Here is a 19,589-nt window from a genome sequence, read left to right on the forward strand (position 1 = left end):
GGAAAGAGTTTTATAAAGCCAGTGACTGGCTTGAGAGGGGTGCTGAGCAGCAGGACGTCAAGTCCCTGTTTGTGGTCACAAACCCTGTTAATGGGAACTAAAGGTTGCCATGAGGGAGCTGGGTACTGCTCAAGCCTCTGTCTCCTCCCTCCTGGGTGCTGCAGGAAAGCAAAGCAGATTCCAGTGCTAGGGAGCACACATCCCAGGGCACAAGGTTTGCTACAAGGTGTTGAAGGTCATTTATCTCAGGCACCTAAGCAGGAAATGTCAAAATAAAGTTTATGGATATGAACCTGAGAAAAATGAACTCTGATACTTGTACAGAGGAATCACGAATAGTTTGTGAACTACATTGCAGAAGAAATATCCATCACCCTCATACTGTTGTTGTGAGCGATGACCAAAGCAAGAATTTCAAAGGGACTTAAGTGCTGAGGAGACACACACAGTTGCATAGCGGGATTTCTAGCAGCAGCTAAGGAGGTTGGACACCTAACTCCTGGTGCACTTGATACAAACTTGTGTAGTTTCAAAAAGTACCCACGCAGTTCTGGGGCAGATTATCAGTCTGGGCATCATCCTCAATTTATTAACCTGAAGCTGCAGAAAAAATGCAGACTGTGTAGCTCCCCTCAACAACAGAAGTCAATCCTGCCCATCTGTCTGCACCTTCAGAAACTAAAATACCTCATCCCAGAGTTACATCTCCAATTTCATTGGACCCAGCACTTGCACTGTGGAGTAAATCCCAACCCCTTTGAAGTTGATGGGAGTTTTGTTACTGGAGAGAATAAAGGCAGGTACTTGACCAGCCCTTGGTAATTGAAATGTAGTTGCTATGTGTTCACTTTGTGGCCATTATGGATTTTACAGGCTTCAAAGGCTGAATGATTTGAATGCTCATGTTACCAGCCCTACAGAAAAATAAGATCTTGCACCACACATTCCTGGGTTTGACTTGCAGCTGGAACACTTTAGTTTGTGCTTCAAACTACACCACTTCTGCATCCAGATCAAACCTGAGCCCCTCTCCAGACCCCTTTCCACCCCTTCATTGGAGTCTGTTTCCATGTTGTGGGTTGAAACATGAAATTCTAGCCAAAGAAACACTTAGGCCCACCCAACCCGCGACGCAGACGTGCCTTCTTTTTGGAGCTTTTTCAAGTACCAGTGTGATTGTTCTAGGGGTGGTGCAGCAAAGAAGGCTACAGTTTGTTTTAATGCTCTGCCCAAAAAACATGACAGTATCTGCAAGTACCAACAGCATCTAGGAAGGTACTGACAATAGGTTTGATTTTTTTGGTGACTTATCTGCAAGTTGATAACTGTACTTATCCTGATAAGCTCTTAGGCACTTCAGAATGGAAACCCTGTAGCTCTCCAGAAAAAAAGGCTGCATCCAGTTCTCTCTTTCAGACCATTCCTAAAAGCAACTGCAGCCTGAAAAACCTCTGACAAACCCTGAGCTCACTTAGCAAGGCATTTGGACTCTCCACAGGCACTTGGGTAGCTGCAGGAGGTATCCTGCATACCCCGGAGGACTCTTGCTCAGCCAAGTGATGCACTAATGAACAGCAATTCAATGCTGAACAGGAACAGCTGGATATAAAGCATCAGAGATGTATATAACCTTATTTCTCTCAGCACTGCTTTTACAAGAGGTTTCGTATTTTCAGACCAGTCCGTGAGACCAGTTTTCAGACCAGTCCTTGGAAACCACCTCCAGAAACCTGTACTCCCTGCTGTGGCCACCCAGAGGAGACCCCAGGCCATGTTTGGCTGGTGAATCCATGGGTATACAGGTTTTTATCAGAGGGGAGGGAGAGGGAAGGTTAAGCAGAGGATCCTGGGCATGCAGGGAAAGGAAGGTGTGGGAGGAGGGCTGCACCAGGTCTGTGTACAGAGGGTGTTGCAAACACGCCAGGGAGAGGCCCAGGGAGATCCTGGGGCCCTCTCAAAGTAGGAAAGTCTGAAAAATATTTTCCTAAGCTTGTCTCTGGACAGCTGCAGCTGACTTCAAGCAATGACACCAAGCAAACTGGAGGCTGGATATTACAGTTTTTTTAATCCAAACAGATGCCTTCTAACCCCAGACTTCTTCTCACTCTCCCAGGATGCCCTTTTTGCCTTCTCCTCCCTCCACCTGCTCAAACTTAGATGGCAATTGCCCCTGTTCCCCCTTGCCAGCTCTGTCCTTGGGCTGCCTATTAGTAAACTTGCCATCTTGCATCATGCCTGTGACCCAGACAGCCTCTCTAGGGTCAGAACACCAGTCCAGAGGACAGGGTTATGCTATGGGTTTAGTGGCTGTGGTTCACATGTCAAGTCAATGGGTCATTTAATGTATCTGTGCCTCACTTGTTTCCCAGTTTAAAACAGAAGTGGGAGTGTTGACCCAGATTTGTGAAGCCATTTGAAGTCAGTTGCAGCGTGTCACAGTATGGTTGTTATTTAAAACACTCTTAGATCTGTAATTCCTCAAACTAGCAGGTACTGATTAGGGCAGGGCAGCTTATAGACCTTACAGCATTATAGTTTATAAATGCAGAGTTTCATCTTCTGTTTCCTTTGCTATTGCAGAACTGGTAACTCATATTTTCACTGAGTCTCTCTTCTTAGTCTGTGTGTTTTCTCATGCCCCAACTCATCAAAACAGGTGATTAGGAGAATTATTGCACTTCTGATTTTTGGATACTTTGCTAGTGTTTATGGCTACACACAAAATTGCATCCTACAGGCTAAAAAAAATATCCCAGCAAAAGGCAAAGAACCCGTATTACTATTTTCATGAAGCTGAGGATTGTTAATAATTTTTCTTATCTTAGAATTACTGCATGGCAACACAGCAAATCTCTTCTTCCTCACTGTCTCCTTTCAGGATACTCTTGCTTGCCTTTTCCATATTTTGTCTCCTTTGATTTCTTCACTCACCCCCACAAACTTCACTTCCTCCAGTCTTCCTCTCCTCCACTAACCCTCTGTGATTGCCTTTCTTATCCCACTCATGCCACCCACCCTCCACACCCCTGGTCACACACAGCCTTCTGGCAGCTCCAGCCCTTCCACCTCCAGCATTCCAACTGCTTTCCAGACACGATCTCGCATGTGTCCTCCTAAACCACCCTCACTTTGCAATACTTGTTCTTCACCCTCAATTACAGAACACACCAAGTTTACTAAGGAGATTTCACAGGCTGCACAGCAGTTATATGACCTGTCGACAAATTTTTGGGAGTGTTTTGAACAGGAGGTGCCTCTCCTTTCTGGTATCCAGCACCAGACACTACCAAAGCAATCAGTAGTGAAGTGCCAACCTCCTGTCCTCATCTTAGGCTCCATCAACAGCCCGATGCTTGAGAAAACTGAGCTGAGAGCCCTGAGCTTTGTCGTTGCTAAAAGCTTTGACACTCCCGCTGATGTAAGTACTTTGAATGCTGAGCCATTTTGATGTGGTCTCAACAAAACATACTTGTGGTCTGGATCCAGACTTCATCATTTCTGTAACTCTAATCTAGACATTAACATTTCCATGTCCTAGCTTAATTTTCTGTAAAAGGAGGATCATGTGCTTCTTCCTCTCCCTTGGTCTGGTAGGAAGTTCAGTAAAGTTTCTCATATGCTCTGAAGTTCTCAAATGAAGGGATTGAATTGCAGGGCCAAGGAACCAAACTGGTTTCTGCCTCCTGGTTGCAGGGCTATTATTCTCATTGCTCCAAGAATGCTCTAAATATGCATACAGTTGGTAAAGTACCAGAGGGTGAGATGTGCATAAGAAACCTTTTCTCTTCGTGCTTACATCTTTATCTCAAGCCTAACACCCAAACCAGCTACATCAGACTTCACTAGGTCTCTCTCATATGACAACTCCTTAGATGGGAGCCCTCAGAGAAAATTTCAATTAAATCTAAGAAGAATAACATTTCTTTGCCATATTTATTGTGTCTTGCCCAACAATGATGTTTAAAGGGCTTGCTATCTGTTAGCTAGTGATTTAACACTTTGCCATAAAGGCCTTTGGAAAGTGGGACATTTCACTTAAACGAAGGTTGTTCTTTTTGAAAGAACAACAGATTTCTTTTCATTGGAACAGGCACCGCAATCTCAGGAGCCTCTGCCTGCAACACCAGTTAGGTTGTGCATCTCATCACTGGCCACTGCTGGTGTGTCAGATTGGAAAGTACTAATTCAGAAGTTCTTCATCTTCTCCAGAGAGCATCTGACACGGGGCCTTTTTGGTCCAAATGTTCCAAGTGTGTGTGGGAAGGACATTTCCCTTTAGTTGGTCCCTTTGATCTCTCTCACTTTGGGCTTCCCCTCCAGGCCTATTGTTTGCACATTGCTGTAACTACAGGAAAACAAATGCATTATACAATTTCCCAGACTGACTCACCCTGGTACTTGATGCCTTAAGTTGTCTGGTTACCCTGATTGCATCATGTCAGCATGGGAAGCTTAAAGGCTGGTTTTTCTGAGTAATACTGCAATTGAGCACTAGCTAAAACCAAAAAAAGTTATCATTATTGCTATTATCTTCAACCTGCAAAGTACAAGAGAGAAAAACCAAGCAAGCCAAGTCCCTGTTAACTAAACCTTGTGTGAATCATGAGTTCCAGTCAGGGGCCATGCTTAAATGATGCAGTATGTGAATATAAAAGCCCTTTATTTCTGGAAACTTGGACTCAGCCATTGGGACGGGCCAATCTGTACTACTCCCTCATCCCCAGCTCCTCTGGGATGGGTTTTGTTCAGTGTTGTAAACAGGGAAGGGTGGGAGGTGTCTGTGCAGCTGCATCATGCACAGTGGGAACAAGGCCATCGCTTCTGGGTGGGGATGAAACCCCAGGAAATTTGTCCCCCAGTTAAAGTTCAAGCATTTCATATTCCTGTAACTAATATGTTTGTGGAAGGAGGGGGTTATCCATACTCTTTGTCTTCAGCTGTCTTAGGTGCACCCAGCAAAGCTGACTGAGCTTCAGAGAGGACCATGAACCCTTCAATAGCCACCTGCTTGGCCTACCCAAACATCTGCCAAATTACTCCTCATAGGATCCCCTATGTATTAGGAAGAAGGTGTTGCAGCGAGTTCAACTCTGATGTAGGGCTTCTTCACAAACCAAAGCTTCATTGAAAAGAAAGCAAAACTCCCTCCCCTGTGCCCTCCTCCCTGGCAGGGCCAGCTGGGGCGAGGGAACTGTGATTGTCACAGTCCCATTCCTGCAAAACATCTCTTGCAAGCATCTGAACCTGCCTCCTCATTCTGAGCTGAGCTGACACAGAAAGCCACAGCTTTCCCTCGGGTTGCCACACGCAGCACGAGTTGCACCCCCAGCACTGTTTCCTGTATCTACGTATTCAGCTGTCTGGTACCCAAAGGTTAACAGCATCCTGCTTTGGGGAGGAAATAACAGAATCCTCCTCTTGCACACACTGGGCGATGTGCTCACGTGCTTTGAGGGAATTATTTCAGAAGCTGAATTTCTTGTAAGGCAGCCCAGAGCCAGAGGCGATGACATCCATTAGCTCACGGAGGAAAGCCATCAGCTCTTCTACGCCCTGGCCCACTAAGGTTGAAAGGAAAGCTTGATTGTAAAAACATTGCAATAAAACCCCATTTCTGTTTTGAGTCAGCTGTGTGGGACAAAAGGCTCTAATTCTTGGTATCTCACAGGAAAAAGAATCACTAAAAGTTATGAGACAAAAGCCTCTATGCTCACAGCACTTCTCAGCTTCATTTCTGATCACTCAATATTTCGTGCAGACAAGAGGCACTGTGTAAGCTAAGTTAAATATATATGTTTTCACTGACAAATCAATAGTGACAAAATTAACACAGTCTTCTTTAAGCTTTGAGGACATGATTAAAGGGTTTTCCAAGGATACTTCTTCACTCAAAAGGATATAATTAGAGTTAAACAAGTTATCATGTTTGTGTGCTGTAAGTACAAAAGCATCTCTTACAGGACTTGTCTAGACATTTCCACTGTGTTTCCTTGTTCTTCTTGTAAAGTTCTTTTTTATAAAGAAACTGCACTGCTATCAATTTATTTTTTTTTCCATCCAAGGTTTAGGTCTTAATTTCTAGTAAGAGAAGAGTCCTTCCTTTACAAAACCTGTGTTTTCTTTAATTTTCATTCTCATAAATTTGCCAGGAAATGTTTTGTATATCCAGAATAATTTCACCCCTTTCAAATGCCCCAAATCCTCTCTGTTTCATCAGGTCTCTCTCATTTTCTGGTATTAGTTCTTCAACTAGAATAACTAGCAGTGTCCTTTAAAAAAATTAAGCAATGAGTTGAAAGAAAATTGCCACCCAAAGTACTGCAGACCTGTAACTGTGCAGAGGGTTATTGCCTCAATCAATGATCTGTAGCATTAGATGAACAAATTTGAAAACCTATTACATATGTTAATATATGCACACCAATGTTCCAGCTGGCTTGCACCAGTGCTACAATTACACATAAAAGTCAGGAAATTATGTGAGGAAAGGATAATGAGCAGCATTGTCTGCCCAATTACCAAGTTTGCATATGCAAACAATAATTTTGCAGATCTGTGCCTGGCAAGCAATTTTTCTGAAGTTGCATCAGCAGCTCTAAGGTTAAATGTAACAGCAAAGTAACCCCAAACCACCTCAACTCTGCTTCAACTCATCCTCCCTTATTTAAAGAGAAGAAAAGTGCTTAATCTGAAGGTGATTAGACAGGAAAGCTGCCCAGCTCCAACGGAATCTGCCTGTTGCTGAAAGGATGCTCAAATGTGTTGCCTAAAGCTTGTATGTTCATGTCTATAGAGCTTTCCACTCCAGCGGAAAGCTGGGTAACTGGGAACTACCCTTCTATTTTTCAGGGATTCAGATTTGTTCCTGCTTGACTCTCGAACAATCTGGGCTGCAGAAGAAGGGTGGCTGGTGTTTGACATTACTGCAACCAGTAATCACTGGGTGGTGAATCCCCAACACAATCTTGGCCTGCAGCTCTCCGTGGAAGGCATCGATGGTGAGTGTCTGACACCAACATCAATCAGGAAGTCTCCATTTGAGGTAGACAAATCCCAGCCAGGAGGAGCCTTAGGCATTCAGTGCTCTTTCCTTTGAATAGGAGTCTTAAGTGTGTTTTTCCTGAATTTGCCTAAGATGCAAATAATAACAGTAAAATAATCCAGACATATTTCAGGTTGAGGATGTACTCAAATGCTTTACACAGATTGGTAACCTGTCAGCAGACATTTCAGTGCTCCCCATGTCCACATCCCCATCACAGTACATATATGCTGCTGGCTGATTTGCAGGTAGTGCAATCCAGTCAAGGAGGAGGAAAATTCAGTATCTGTGAAAAGGTACAACTGAGTGATGTAGAAGACTGGTGTTGATTGGCACAAGTCATGTCAAATTCAGAAAACAGCTAGGAACCATTTTAAATTCCTTTGTGGCAGTAGAAATGACTAGTAGTATCGTGCCTGGTCTGGACTGCCCAGGTCTGCCACATGCCTGTGGTACAAACCTCTGAGGTTTGGGAATGGGTGAGAAGACCTGACTCAGAAACATCTCCAGAAAGGATGTGTTTAGAATCAAGTGAGGAATTTTCCTGACCAGGTCTTAACTAAAAACCATGCGGCTTTGTCTTAACTTTAAGATTCCTGATGCCTACTTGTGCAAAGAAACCAAAATATCCTGGATCTTCTGGGGGGTTCCCAGGACCTGGGACCATGTCAAACTGCCAGGCTGCCCCACACAGGAGAGGTTAAGCAAAGCTTAGCTCAAAACTATTATAAATACTCTGACTGTAGTTATCTAAGGACATACTTTCACTCTCCAGATATGCATCTATGGTTTCAATTGCTATTGGTTGTTACGCAACACTCTAAATGTTTCCAGTAAGTTGGTGTTTTGTGTAAAGACTGTGCAAAGCAGTTCTGAAATAGGCAAACTGTGGAGAGTCATTTACACCTACTGGTGATTTTACTCTTGTGAAACGTGCACACAGAGAGGTGCACAGGGTTTGTTTTAACCTGCCCTTTCTGAGTGATCAGTGAATGCAGAAACTCAAACACAGATACAAAGCAGAAGCTTCACCATGGAATTCACTAGTCCCCACCCCAATGACAAATGCCTTTTCCCACCTTTGCATAAAGAGTCAAATTCAACCTGGTTTACAACTTAACTCTTAAAGCTAAAACAGTAAGGCAAATTAACAGCCAAGACAAGTTTAGCCTGTTTGCAAATGCTTGTCCTTGTTTTTAGTTTCCAGTTTGTGTCCTAAAGGAAATACTTGGAAGTACAGAAGTTGTGTCCATGATCACAGCACATTTGTTCAATTCTCGTTCACACATCAAGACTGAGCCCAGAGTCCACAGAAAGGGACAGCTGGAAGTAAGCTTAATATCTCTGAACACTAGAGTTACTCCAGTATCACACTCACACACTTACATGTTGATAGTGCCTTCTTATCACCCTGTTCTCCCCCAACCTCACCTTCTTATATTACAGCAAAAGGCAATCCTGTTTTTCAGCATTAAGGAGGAAGGAAGCTGTAACATTAATATGTTACAGATTTCAGTGGAGACTTCTTGGGATCCTGCATCCAAAGAAATACTGCAACTTTACACAGACTTACTTTGTCTGCTGTGCTGGAGCAATCAGGAGCAGACCCTTAACATCATACAGCCAGATCTATCACAGATGGACAAAAATTCCCATGTTTGCTGATAAGTGCATTCTCATCTATTATTCAACTCAATGAAAATTAGTAATTTGGTTTCTTTTTGCACTCCTAAGGGATCTAGCTGCATTAGTAAAGCCATGAAATAACATAAAAAATAACTTGCTACTTTCTCAAAATACTTTCCACCAAAATACTTAAGCTACCCTGCCATAAGTTAGAAAAGTGTTTAAAAAGTAAATACAGAGATACAGGACCTGATTGTCTGCTTGTTTTCTGTAACCAAGTCCCCTGGCAGCACACTTTTGCACTCACAATTCACCATACATGTGAATTTTTCTTTCTGTTTTGAAAGGCAAGGACATGTCTTTCCTTGCTCCCCAAGGTTCATTTTGGATTTAGACCAACTCTGTGCTAACAAGAAAGCTGCTTTTACACCTGTACTTCATAAGAAAATCATATGCTGCAAACACAGCCGGAGTTTGATGCAACACTGTATGCTTGGGCAACCCCCAAATCTTTAAGTGACTTAGGAAAAAAATATAATAATAATAAAAAAATCTCTTCTTTGTATCTGTCAATATGTATAGAGATCTCCAACCACAAAGCCAACACAGTCTAGATACAAAAATAAAATCTGACATCACGAGAACTGTCCAGACAAAATTACCTTCTCATTTCTTTATAATCTTGCCAAATACGTCTATCTATATAAATAACTAGGGTGGAATCAAAGTTTACCCTTAGAAAATGGGGATCAGCTCAGGCAGGAAGCAAAAGAAACATGAAGTGACTCAGCAGCCCTCAGCCAGCTCTCAGCCCAGCAGAGACGCTTTGCCGCCAGCAGCGCATGGGAACAGCAGCTGCCCACTTGGGTTGACTTAGTTTGTCACTGAAGATCCCATTTTTTATAGTATTAAAAACCACTGCATAAAAGCAGATAAAATCATGCTCTCTGGTTCAAGAGCACAGCTTTAGTTCTTGTGGGAAAAGTTTATCATCACCTAATGGGACTACACATGTCCTTGGGTTTATCTGTGCTGTCCGGATGTACCGGGAACCTGGAAAGCAAAGGTTTCCTGTCTTTACTGAAGAGAAACAACCTACTTCACATACAGAACATTACATACCTTTTTTGCCCCTAAGGAAACATTGCCACCATACTGGTCTTTAATGTAAAATCTTGGTCTTACACAAGGAAATAATTGGCCAAATCCTACTTTTTGCTGCACTAACTCAAGTCCATTAAACACACCAGTGTGAACCTGGGTCCCCTCCCCGCATACTGCTGATCTACTGTCTAGGGACATGGTTAAGGCAAAATTGACACTGGACAAACTACAGCCATAGAAATACTTTCTAGTTTAAGTAGCTTTGGGAAGCAGAAAGTCTTCTTTGTAGGGAGAAAAGCCATAGGAGAAAGCCATAGAAGAAAGCCATAGGAGCAGTGCTCAGTGAGCTCCAACTCCTGCAGCTGAGCTTGTTTTCAGGAAATCAGGCTTCGATCTGGCAAAGCCCGAGCACAAGTGGAACTACTTATATGTTTAGACTTAGCTACTTGCTTAAGCACTTTGTGGGCTCAGCCTCAAATGTTTAAAATGAAAACTGTTTGGACTAGTTTCCAGAAAAGAGCTTAAGCAGAAAGTGAAGTAGTTGTTGATGTGTGTTCATGTATAAATTTATGTACATGAGTTTCTGCATTTGCTATTTTCACCCCCACTTTCCTGGTGCCCTGTCTTGAGATCAATTTTGCTTTATCTAGTTCCCAAGACCTGGCCCTGCTCCTTGGCACACAACATGCCACAGAACCTGGTCCATGTCTTGGCCTGAAGCTTTGAGCACAGCCCCCTTTTTCTGGGTCTGTCACATTTACCAATCTTTTGGCCACATGCAAGAGCAAAACCGGAAGCAATTCCATAAAGACGGTAATTTATAATCCTTGGCATTTACTTTACTCATCTTAAAAATAGCAGTTATAGAACATTACCTAGAGATACTTCAGGTTACCAGTTTCTTTTCATGCAGTCGTCAGAAACTAGTAAGATAAGGAAATTTTTGTCAGTAGACTTAGAGCCCCTCGCCTGTTCAGCCCTTTGGGGATTTCTCTAAGTGTCAGCTGTGGTGTATTTGATGTGTGGCTGAAAAGGTCCAGCTGTGTCCTTAGCAAAAAGAACACAAAAGCCATGGACATAACTTAGCAGGGATACTCAGCAGCTTGGAACAGAATAATCCTGAGTATCACCCCCTCCATCACACAACAGCACCCAGACACCCAGGTAAGAAGGAGAAATGTTAAATTTCCTAATGCGACCTGCTCCTTGGGTTTTTTTATAAATAATATATTTCATTCAACAGAGAAACCACCTAATCATCTTTTACCAAAAATAAAATTATTTTAAAAGCCCAGGATGAGGGAAGCATGAAGAATAATCAGCAGTAATGCAACAAGGTTCTCAGGTGCAGTAGTGCTGAGATAGCACAATAAGCAAAATGAAAAAAAACATGTGAACTGTTTGTTTCTTAGCTGCAGTATATCTGGAACTCTGTCAACATTTCATACAAGGCATTTTTATTTTAAGTTAATAACCTTCCAGTGGGAATTTAGTGTTCCTATGGGCTGAGTTTTATGGTTCATTTTATAGGATCACTTCAAATTATAGGTTGGTGAACTTAAAGAAACCCCTCTAAAGAATGCAGGAAAAGTTAATGCTAAGCGGATTTAGGGAAAAATAATTATATGTGGGACTATTTTATGTAGCTTTTACACACAGGTATAAAATGAAGTTAGCTGTGCTGAGCTGCTCTTGTCAGAAGCAGCTTTGCCGATTGAGTGCAGGCCCTTGGTGGAAAGATGTGCCCGAGGATCACCCTTCCCAGGCAGCAGCTCTCCTCCTCCTCACCCTCACTATGTCTGCTCCAAAGGGAAAGTTACCACAGTCCCTCATATCAGTCTGTTCTGTTACTAAGGGCAAAGCATCAATCCCAAAGTGGCAGGTCTGATTGGAAGGCACGGCCCGCAGAACAAGCAGCCCTTCACTGTGGCCTTCTTCAAAGCTACCGAGGTGCATCTGCGCAGCATCCGCTCCACGGGGGGGAAGCAAAGGAGCCAGAATCGGTCGAAACCACCAAAGAACCAGGAAGCTTTCCGGGTGTCCAACATCGCAGGTACGTTCTGGGTGGGGGATCACGGGGGAAGAGTTTCTCTCACGTTCAGTCTGTTTGTTGTCTCTTTGATCTACCACTAGTGTTCAACTGCTGGGTTGAAATGACTTGGGATTAGACATTACTTCAGAAGTTGTTTCTTTGAAACAATATTTTAAAAAAAGGCACATAACCAGAAAATCTGCATTCCTCCCACATCAAATAAGTTCTCATCTTGAAATGTAAGATAATTACATTAAAGCAATAAATAAGGACTCAAAATTATATTTCAGTGGATCTGAACCAAAATGCTGTAGAGTTTCAGAGTTTGGGATGTTAAGTTTTGGCCCCCAAAAGCTTACTAGTCCCAAAAGTTTTGCACAGAAGAGAAAAACCCATTCCTGGAAAACCCAGCTGCAGCAGGATAACTGCAGTTATTTTGGGGGGAGCTCTGCTTCCTAATATGGATGAAAACTCCATCAGGCATTTGAAATAGAAATGTGGCTTAAATATGAGATACCTCAGACTAATGGACCATTCCCAGCAGGAACCACAGCACAGGGCCACCTCTGCAAGGACAGTGCCAAATTCCAGCTCTATTTCTGTGAGCCCTTCACCGAGTGAAAGAAGAGCTTATAAGAAGTGGAAGGAAAAGGACAATGTAGGGCATAATATTGTCTTATGCAACTCACTTCCACCTTGGGCTGCTTGGGGTTACCTGCAGGGCTATGGGACAACTCTCTCCTATCAGTCTTGTTGTAGCTTCCCAATACTTAATCACATCATTCCTGTCCTAGAACTAATGGTGATTTTCTGCAGCTCTGGTGGCTTCCCTGACCTGCCCTCACATATGTATTTCTGCACCTGTCACCAAAATCTTGAAGTCTCTTTAAAAGGTTATTCAAACCCACAAGTCAGACCCATGTTTATTCCTTGGCTTCAGCATTTTCACCCATTGGTAATCTGAATGCAGATGCACTGGACAGAAGAACAGATTCCATGTTGTCTTTAGGTCACATGTTGTTTTTGTAGGTCTGAAGGTGTAACTATGACCAATAATGCAGGTGATTCAAAGACAGAAGTTTAGAAAATGGATAAAGAGTGCCTTTTCCCTATCACTGCTCTCAGGGGTTCTCCTTTAATGTAGTAAGCAATAATCAGAGAGATCTGCTTTTGCTAACATCAGGTCACAGAAAGCCCAGAAGGAAAAGAAAAGTGGCAGCATTTTCCCAGGACTTTTTTGGTTTTGCACAAAAAGCCAGAGGGGCATTTCACACATATTGAACCCATCCATTATTTTATGACTAAAACAGCAAATATTTAAAAAAAGAAAAAAGCTCCAAGAGAGGAGCCACGAGGCCTCACTCCAGGCTGGGACTGTGGGTGCTGGGACAGGCAGCCCAGCCTCACAACCACCCATTCTCCCCATGCAGAGAACAGCAGCAGTGACCAGCGACAAGCCTGCAAGAAGCACGAGCTCTACGTCAGCTTCAGGGACCTCGGGTGGCAGGTAAGGCTGCATGTGACTGGGCTGCCTTTGCAGATCACTTACTGAGCTTCAATAGTGAGATCAAGCCAATAACAAGGGTCTGACTGGGTTTTTTTATCCCTGAGGGGAAAAAAGAAATGCATACTGCTTTAGCATGCTTAAGAAGCGATTCTGCAAACTTAGGGTATACAAATATTTAGAGTGAGGCTGGCTAGAAACTCATCACACTTAGGTCCTTCTGGGAAACTGTGGTCCTGAATTCCTTCCAGCAGTGCTGAATGCACACACAGCTCTCCATTTTCATCTGTAAATTGTTCTAGATATTTTCATTTCTGAAAGTTGTACCTGCTTTTCAGTGACGGGCAAAGTGAGGCAGCCGCTTTAGAGGTATATGAGGTAGAATTAGAAAGGCCAGGGTACCAGCTTTTTGTTTTGTAGGTCACTGTCATTGTCTGTGGGTGTATGAGTTGATAGTTTTATGTGCTGCTTTACTTTTTGTTTCACCACACAATATTTCTGTCTTTCTCTGCAATCCAACATCTTCAATGTAATCAAGGACTGGATCATTGCTCCAGAGGGCTACGCTGCCTACTACTGTGAAGGAGAATGTGCTTTCCCCTTGAATTCATACATGAATGCTACAAATCATGCCATTGTGCAGACACTGGTAGGTGCACTGTAGCTCCTAGTGCAGAGTTACATCTGATAGGTGCTACTCAGGAATCAGTTTATACGCTAAAAGATCTCTAAGCTAACACGAGAAGGAACATCTGCGTTAGCTCATTAAGATGCCTGCAGCATCTGGCTCAACATGTCTAACCAAGTGGCCTGAATTAATAGTTGGCTAGGAACTACCCTGGCTTTGCTGCAAGCATTGACATGCTCTCTCTAGTTTAAAAGGGCTCTATGATAGACAGCAGTGGTACAGTCCCACTGCACGGGAAGGAAGGAGCAGGACGCGAGACCCACTATCAGCATCTCTTGGAAAAACTCTGTAAGGATCCACTGTGTGCTGCTGCCAAAAGTGGTTTTGGTGGCAGACTGAGGAAGGGTTAGTGAATCCCAAAATTACACAGCCCAGCTGCTCTGTGGGTGTATTTGTTTTATGCAGTTGTGCAAAGATGTCCAGCTGGGAGTCCCAGGCTGCGCGTCCTCATGACACGGTGCCTGTGCTCGGGGGGAACTGTCGGCCAGGGACCACCCAGCTCCAGCTGTGTCACCAAAGCCAATGCACCACAGCTCTTGCCATGGGCCAGAAGATATGCTGGCCCCAAGCACCCCCGCTGACCTGCTTGGACACCCTCCCCTGCCCAGCTCAGGTCAAACCCAGGTCCCCTGTCCACATCTACAGGGCACAAGGAGGCTCACTCCACGCTTCCATCCACATCCCCTGTCCTGTGCTCATCTAACGGCAACGCTGCAAAAAGTATTAGGGAAACTGGAAGCATCTACATTTCCAAAGGAAAAAATATATTGTGTTTTTATCTCCTGATAGATTGATTTTTCCCCCTCTCCTTGGAGGTCTCACAGCAGGGAGCACAGGGAACCTGGAGCCTGTGGCCCCAGCTGGATCTCAGTGCTGTCAGCTGCAGGGACAGGAGCCCCTACCCAGAGCTAATGGGATTTCTCAGAAAACTTCCCCTCACATCCCACAGAGCTTATCATAATGGGTACACTTCTGCAGAATGCTGACTTCTCTGAAAAATGGGAATTTTCTAATGAAAACCTGCTTCACTGAAAGATTTCCAACTAGATCTGACTTGGGTTGCGTGCATCAGCCTCTGTAAAAGCAGGGGACATCTCAAGATGTTTGTACACAAAGCCAGGTGTTCAAAACATGTCTGAGTGTGTGGGACAGACAAAGTTGCCTGGGAAAGAAAACTATAGGGGAGGAAACGGAAAAAGTAAATCTTAACATGCATCTACTTTCGTTCCCCAGGTTCACTTTATAAACCCAGAGACTGTGCCGAAACCCTGCTGCGCTCCTACACAGCTCAATGCCATCTCAGTACTCTATTTTGATGACAGCTCCAATGTTATCTTAAAAAAATACAGGAACATGGTGGTACGAGCATGTGGCTGTCATTAGATTGGCAGGAAAGAAAAAACCAAGTTATTTGTAAAGACCAGGTTTTGTATGGCTGTGTGGGGGAGGGGAAAAGGTTAGCACTCCAGCAATGGGTTTCAGAAAATCCCAACCCGTTTTTAGGACCAGGCTTCTGAAAGTTCAGACAATGGAACAGTTTCTGGATCTAAGTGGCATTTGAACACATTTTGTTTTAGTTTATTATAGACAATGAGCTTGTAAACTGAAACAAGCCAGAGAAATCATTTAAAACCAAATCTGCCTACAAAACTGGCTCCTCTGATACATACTTTTGCAAATGAGTCTTTCTGAAGATTGCAAACTCACCAGTGTTGATTGCAAGTTTAAAAGTAATAATCTATTCAAGGTGAGAATGTGCTGTGACTAATAAGCATGTGTAGTTCCTGTAATACAGTTTGCAATAAAATAAGTGATCAAAATATACCTGGAGTGAACAGGTATTTTGTTAGAGAATTATTACTTCCATCCCTCTGTTTGCTTTAATTTCATAAGCAAAAGCAAAGACAATTACATGCAATTTCCAGTTTTAAATCATAGCAAGTTCAAAGGACAGTTTAGTCTAAGGAAAAAAAAAAAAAGGTTTTCTAATTGGCAAGCAAAAGAACTGAAGAAAATAATTCCAAAGAGCAAGATTTTTTGGGTATACTCTTTTTTTCAAAAAGGAAAGAAATTGTCTCTAGCAACCAGAAAGAATTTGAATTTGCTATGAACTCAAAACAGGAAAGCAGTAAAATGTTAAGAAACAGGGATTAAACCTAACGCTTAGCTGGGATATCCAAAGCAGTTGTGGAGTTGTGAAAGCCAGCTAAAGATCCTGCTCCTGTTTGGAAAATGTCCATTGACTTCACTGACAGAACAAGTTCCAACACTTTTTAAAAAATGTGGAGGCTCCAGTGCAGAAGGTGCTGTGAGCTGGGACATAGACCCAGCACCACACAGACTCAGCCAGAAACAAGCTAGGAAATGTTAGTTCCCAGGCTCAGGGTTTATGATAAAACTCCTGCTCCATTACCAGCTTCACCTTAAAAAAAATAATTAAAAAAAAAAAATCAATCCCTTTCAAGAGCCACACCAACAAGCTGGAACCAGGAGCAAGAAAGCGTCCCCTTAAGGCTTTTCTTTTTCCTTCTTTTAAAGCCACAGGTTACACAAATATCACGCTTATGTAATTAAAACTCAATTAAAGTTGTTGCGAATAAGAATACAAAGGAGCAGTAACCAATCACAAACCAGTTCAACACGTTGGCGTACGATGCGATTACAAAAGGAGGATTGACATAAATTTCACCAGAGAGATAAAAAAGAAAATTCTGTCTAATAAAACACCAGGTTCTTAACACACACAGCTCTAATCTCCAAATTTCAAAAACCTAAACCTCCAACAGATGGGTCCAGAACATCATAAATCCCTGGCGATGGTTCTCCCTGCACAGTGAGCAGACAGGGCGATGCAGCCACGGTGGGGACTTGGCTCTATGTCTTGCCTCAGAGGAGAGCTAGAGAAAGAAGATAAATGAACACAACTGCCTGATTCTGGAAATCAGTCACTGCTCTTCTTCCTTTAAGTTACAGATCAAATCCAGACCAGATGCCTCACTTTAAAAAGAATAAGCAAAGGAAGGAGAAAAAATTGCCGTCTATGAAATAAATTGGAAACTTGTTTCTGATGGTCTAAATCTAATCTAAGTCAATTGGTGTTTTCCTAAGCAGTTTTCCCAGTAGCAGGATTAGGCTCACAGGAAAGTGGAAGTCTCTCCATGACATTGGTAGGTTTTGGGCCAGGGCCTTGGAGAGCAATTGCCACATGTGCCCAGCTTCCAAGCCCAGCAATTCAAGCATCTGCAGGACCAGCCTGGCCTAAGTACACATGCTCTGCAGGGGTGACTCCAGCAACCTTCCTGACTGCCCTGTGGTGAGACTGAGCAAACAGCTAGAGCCAGCAGGACAACAGCTGAAGCAGAAGGATCATCTCTCTCCCTGAAGCCTGAAGGCAAGACCATCTGCAATAAACAGCCAAATCACAGCTGCCCTCAGTGTAGCTCAGAGTGAGGAACTGAAATAACACAGATTGGAAGTGTCTTTTGACATTGTATATGTATATACACCAGTGCTTCTTTAAACCTCCTAAAGGAAGTTAAGGTGCTGCCTAGAAAGTTAAAAACTAATCAGGCCTAAACTTCCACTATTTAGTAGTCATGGATTAGTTTTTCTTGCGGGTGTTTCGGTGTTGGTGGTCACTTCACTGGTGTATTGCATTTTTAACTTGGACCACAGTATCTTGCTGTATAGGATTCATATATTAAATATTATGTGGGGATTGTTTCTGTTTTGTTTTGGGTTGTTTTTTTAACATAATAACAGGATTTCTGTTGCTAGGCTCAACATCAGCTTCACTGTTTGTACATTTTTATGTAAATAGTTGTCACAAGCGGAAGAAGAATTATTTATTTCCATCTCTGAATTCCTTTTCAATCACATCCAGGAAAAATGATTCTCAGTTCCTAAACACATTTGTTTCCTTATTTAAGAAGATATTTATTAACAGTTGGCAAAAAAGCATACACGTTTCTGGTTCTTTTCATAGAGCAGTTGTCAGAAGCCTTTTGTACAAACTAGCAAAATAAATCATTGCAACTTTACAAAAGATATCTCAACAACATTGTGTATCTGTGTGGTTATTCTCCCTGTATTCGAAGAACCTTTTTGGCTGGGCAATATTTCATCCTGAGCCTCTGTTTTCATGTAGGTCAAGCTCTCTTTAAGGCACATGTCGCTATTTGGTGCAACTTGTTCAGTCCAAGCACAACAGAGAGGGAAGAATACAAAGAAATATGAATATGTTTTGCAGACTGCCCTGCAAAGATCCCTGATTGAATTATAGTGCAGCTGTCAGCAGCTGTTTCAAAGAAGCAGGGGGTAAATTAGTTCTGTTTACTGCTAACATAGTTCAGAGATTTAGTCATCCCAATAAAATTATAGAGGCACAAGAAAGGAAAAAAGAAACTCCAAAGGAAGACCAGCCAAGAAGCTGACATTTTCTAATTTAGATTGTTTTAGCATATTTCAGAGATGCTGCTGGCATGAGGTTTCCTACTGTGGATACCACACCGCATTGCTATGGAGGCAGCTGAAAAAAATAATGGTCTAAATCCCTGTATTAGCTAAACATTGTATCTTCAGGGCATAACAGCAATTTTTGAGTTTGTTTACTTTGAACAGTGAGCACAGTTGTGCCAGTTTATGTAGATGTATTTGCTGATTCAGAGGCTTAAATCATCAGCATTTTGGAGTTCACTGCCATCTTTCACAAAGCGATCACAACTTCATAAGTAAATTTGCTTTGTGCAGTGACCCAAAGTCCAGCAAAGCATCAGTGGAAAGACCCGTGTTGACCTAAACTTGGGGGTTGCATGGTTAGACTAATTGTAGAAGGAGGATCTTCTGGTAATTCTCTGTATGGTCCCAAGTCTCTCCACTTTGACCCAGTATAGAAGTCAGAGGTGGTTCCAACAAGGGGAGAGAAAGTTTTAATTAAAAACCAACCAACCAACAACAAAACCAAACCAAAGAATCATCCCTCTTCACAGCACCAGCCTCGCAGCCAACGGAAGCTTTACCACTCACTTCAACACGTCCAGCCTTATATCATGAAATAGCAGTTGGTTTCCAACTCTGCCACAAACACACACAACTTGCTGGATATGCTTCCTAGCAGCTTTCCCAGCCTAGGAGCCAGAACTCGGCTCCCAAGCTGGTTGCAGGCTCCCCTCGGCCTGCAGCATCGCTGTGGCTTTGTCTCCTCATCTACTGTTCTGAAAGAGGAATTCTTGATGTATGTACTGGCAGGGCTATAAAACTGTACTGAACCAGCTTCAAAATGGTTAGATTTATCTGAGTAATGACATTTTAAAGCACACTTAAAACATTTTATAGATCAGTTATTTTAACTTCCTGTCAGGCCAAACTTGAGGATGTTATGTTTGCTTAATTGAGTGGGTTTAGATCTGTTCCAGTACTGACAATAGAATCCTTTTGTCCCTATGCAGGAAACAGCCTCCGTTGCTGCCAACGTTCATATAATAAAAGATAATGATTTAAGTAAGCTTTGGTGTAATTTTAAGATTTCTGATTTTTATGGAAGCATCAGCTGTGAAGCCTAAAAGCAGAGAGGGGGGCAGAGCTCACCCCAGCG

The 19,589-nt window shown here is 42.8% G+C and overlaps 1 protein-coding gene across 1 annotated transcript in view; it reads left to right on the top strand.

Annotated features, from left to right (window-relative positions):
* BMP7 (bone morphogenetic protein 7) overlaps nt 1–15,816 on the top strand; it is a 19,529-nt gene extending 3,713 nt beyond the window's left edge. Inside the window, exons 2-6 of the mRNA XM_009998642.1 lie at nt 6,850–6,998; nt 11,628–11,825; nt 13,235–13,311; nt 13,847–13,957; nt 15,230–15,816. Coding sequence (XP_009996944.1) covers nt 6,850–6,998; nt 11,628–11,825; nt 13,235–13,311; nt 13,847–13,957; nt 15,230–15,379 — 685 coding nt within the window. The 3' untranslated portion in view covers nt 15,380–15,816. The remainder of the gene's footprint in view (nt 1–6,849; nt 6,999–11,627; nt 11,826–13,234; nt 13,312–13,846; nt 13,958–15,229) is intronic.
* The last annotated feature ends 3,773 nt before the right edge of the window (nt 15,817–19,589 follow it).

The sequence above is a fragment of the Chaetura pelagica genome, unplaced genomic scaffold (genome assembly GCF_000747805.2).
Source record: "Chaetura pelagica isolate M959 unplaced genomic scaffold, ChaPel_1.0 scaffold275, whole genome shotgun sequence".
NCBI lineage: Eukaryota > Metazoa > Chordata > Aves > Apodiformes > Apodidae > Chaetura > Chaetura pelagica.